Source organism: Seriola lalandi, unplaced genomic scaffold, assembly GCF_002814215.2.
Source record: "Seriola lalandi dorsalis isolate HSWRI2012SDOR001 ecotype SW California unplaced genomic scaffold, Sedor1 jcf7180001975455, whole genome shotgun sequence".
Taxonomy (NCBI): Eukaryota; Metazoa; Chordata; class Actinopteri; order Carangiformes; family Carangidae; genus Seriola; species Seriola lalandi.
In genome coordinates, this window is record NW_019446121.1 from 1 (window position 1) to 2,181 (window position 2,181).

At 46.9% G+C, this 2,181-nt stretch overlaps 1 protein-coding gene across 1 annotated transcript; it reads right to left on the reverse strand.

The window, feature by feature from the left end:
- Positions 1 to 198: 198 nt before the first annotated feature.
- Positions 199 to 2,174, reverse strand: LOC111655440 (uncharacterized). Its single transcript, XM_023406858.2, has 3 exons — positions 1,255 to 2,174; positions 711 to 840; positions 199 to 588 (listed from the first exon to the last, which is right to left on the reverse strand). Exons 1-3 carry the CDS (start codon positions 1,990 to 1,992, stop codon positions 326 to 328), a joined length of 1,131 nt encoding a protein of 376 aa, XP_023262626.1. The 5' UTR covers positions 1,993 to 2,174; the 3' UTR covers positions 199 to 325.
- Positions 2,175 to 2,181: the final 7 nt, after the last annotated feature.

Here is a 2,181-nt window from a genome sequence, read left to right on the forward strand (position 1 = left end):
ATTTAATTTGTTCACAACTTACACAGATTTAAGACAGCTTTAACTTTTTTTTTGAAAACTCTTTCCGTCCCTTAGGTTTGCTATGATACTTAAACGTGATGTGCTTCACAGTTTTCGTAGCTTTGACAATTGATTAGCAACTCAACTCAACATTATTTTTATATCTATTATTATTCATATCAAAGTTTAACTCCAGCTTTGATCTTTAAACCATTTTTTCAAATCTGAATAGCTGTTACAAAATCTGAAATTTGATCTGTATCTCAGTGCCAGAAAACTTGATTTTTTTTTCTTTTGATCTGTGTCAGTAAAATCTCAATCCTAATCAAAAAATTAATTCTGTTGTGAGCACAGATGAACTGTTATCCAGAGGGGACCCACCTCCTGCTGAGTCCATATCAGAGTCAGAGATGTGAGTGATGGAGAAACGGGACACGTTGGAGGGGGAGACGGTGAAGCGGGAGAACTGCACGGCTGGTTTGGCATCCGGGGCCTTGGGGATGGAGTGGGTGGGCGGGGAGTCCGACGCCGCTGAGGACGTTGGTAGAGGCAGCAGGGGGAAGTCATCCTCCCACTCATATCCTGCACCTGAGAGAAGAGACAGTGAGTACATGGTTTGATATCTGCTCACTAGCCAAGTTTTCGTGATGCTCATACAGGCAGAAACCTCTTCAATTACATTTAAACTAAAAATATATTCTTGTACTTACTCTCCTCTGAGATGTTCCCATCAGAGGAGTCATCTGAGCCATTAACCCTCTCGTGGGATTTGCTCTGTGAATTTTGACCCTCTGCTCCTAAAGGGAAGCCGTGCTCAGCCAGCTCTTTAGTTGGGCTTTCCTAGTGGCAGAGAAGTGAAGTAGGAGAAAGCACCTGTTAGTACAGCATTAAGTGACTCACTTGCCCAGATCTGATGTCGGGAGTCAAGCCGGGGACCCACTGATCGGTTATGAAATCGATGCTGATTATAAACACGGTAGTGTAATATATAACAAATAATAATAGGGATGGGGCTCTATTGGAGCATAATAAAGGGGGAGGGGACACATTGTCTTTGTTCAACTGTATCAGCGATTTATTAGATTCTGTATGACTTTAAACATCAATAAAAAGACCCTTTATAAAAAAAAGAGGCTAAAATGCCTCATAGAGCTGAAGTATTGGAGATAATTCCAGATTCTGGCACTACTATTGATTAACTGGGGTTTAAATTTAAATTTGATCAATGATTCGTATATTCTCTTTGCTACTCACCTGATCGAACAGATAGACGGTGACGTCGTCAAAGAAAGACACCGTCTTCTTCTTGCGTTCGAGCTCCTCCTCCAGGCTCTCTGCTGTCAGCAGGGTCGGCATCTTCAGGAGGCTGCGCAGTTTGTGTGCTTCGCTGTCGTCGCTCACCACAATGGGCACCGGGTGACACTCGTCCTCGCTCTCCTCCCCGCCACTCTGTTCCTGCACGCTGTAGCTCCGCAGCTCCTCGTCCGACTCGTCGCTGTCATCGGTGTCGCCGTCCTCCTCGTCGGCCTCTTCCCCGTCGGCTGGAGATCCTCGGCCCTCTGTCGCAGGGAGCGGAGGGGGAGGGGTGGATGGAGGTGGAGGAGAGGAAGAAGAAAACCGTCTGGTGTTTGCAGTGTGCTGCAAAGCCACCTCGTCTTTGGGTAAAGTGTGCAGGATTTCTCCGGACGTCCCTGATGTCCTGTTTTGAATTGTCTTGATCGCTGGCTCTTCTGTTGCTTCGGAGTCTTTCATGACCTCCGTTTCCTCCTCTTCCTCCACCTTGATGTTGGAGGTACAATCTCCATTCAGGGCACCGAGGGCTTCTTCCATGGCCCCCACCACCTCTGCTGCCCAGTCCCCTAGAGATGAGCTCTCCTCCTGGGATGGCCATTCATCCAGTCCTCCCTCTGTTATTGAAGCAGTGTCAGACGGCTCTGGAGGTAGCCCCAATTCCTCATCCTGTCCACACTCTTCTGTCATGTATGCCTCCATCTCTGGTGGAGAAGAGGATTCTGTTCTTCCTGTTAATGTGCGTTTTATGTCTTTGTTCACAGCAGGGTCCTCAAGTTCTTCCTCCTCTTCACTCTTCCTTTTCTCGCCCTTCTTTTCTCCCCTTTGCTGTTCTTTTTCAGCATTTTCTTCATCTCTTACTCTCTCTGATAGTTCTTCCCCTTCATCCCT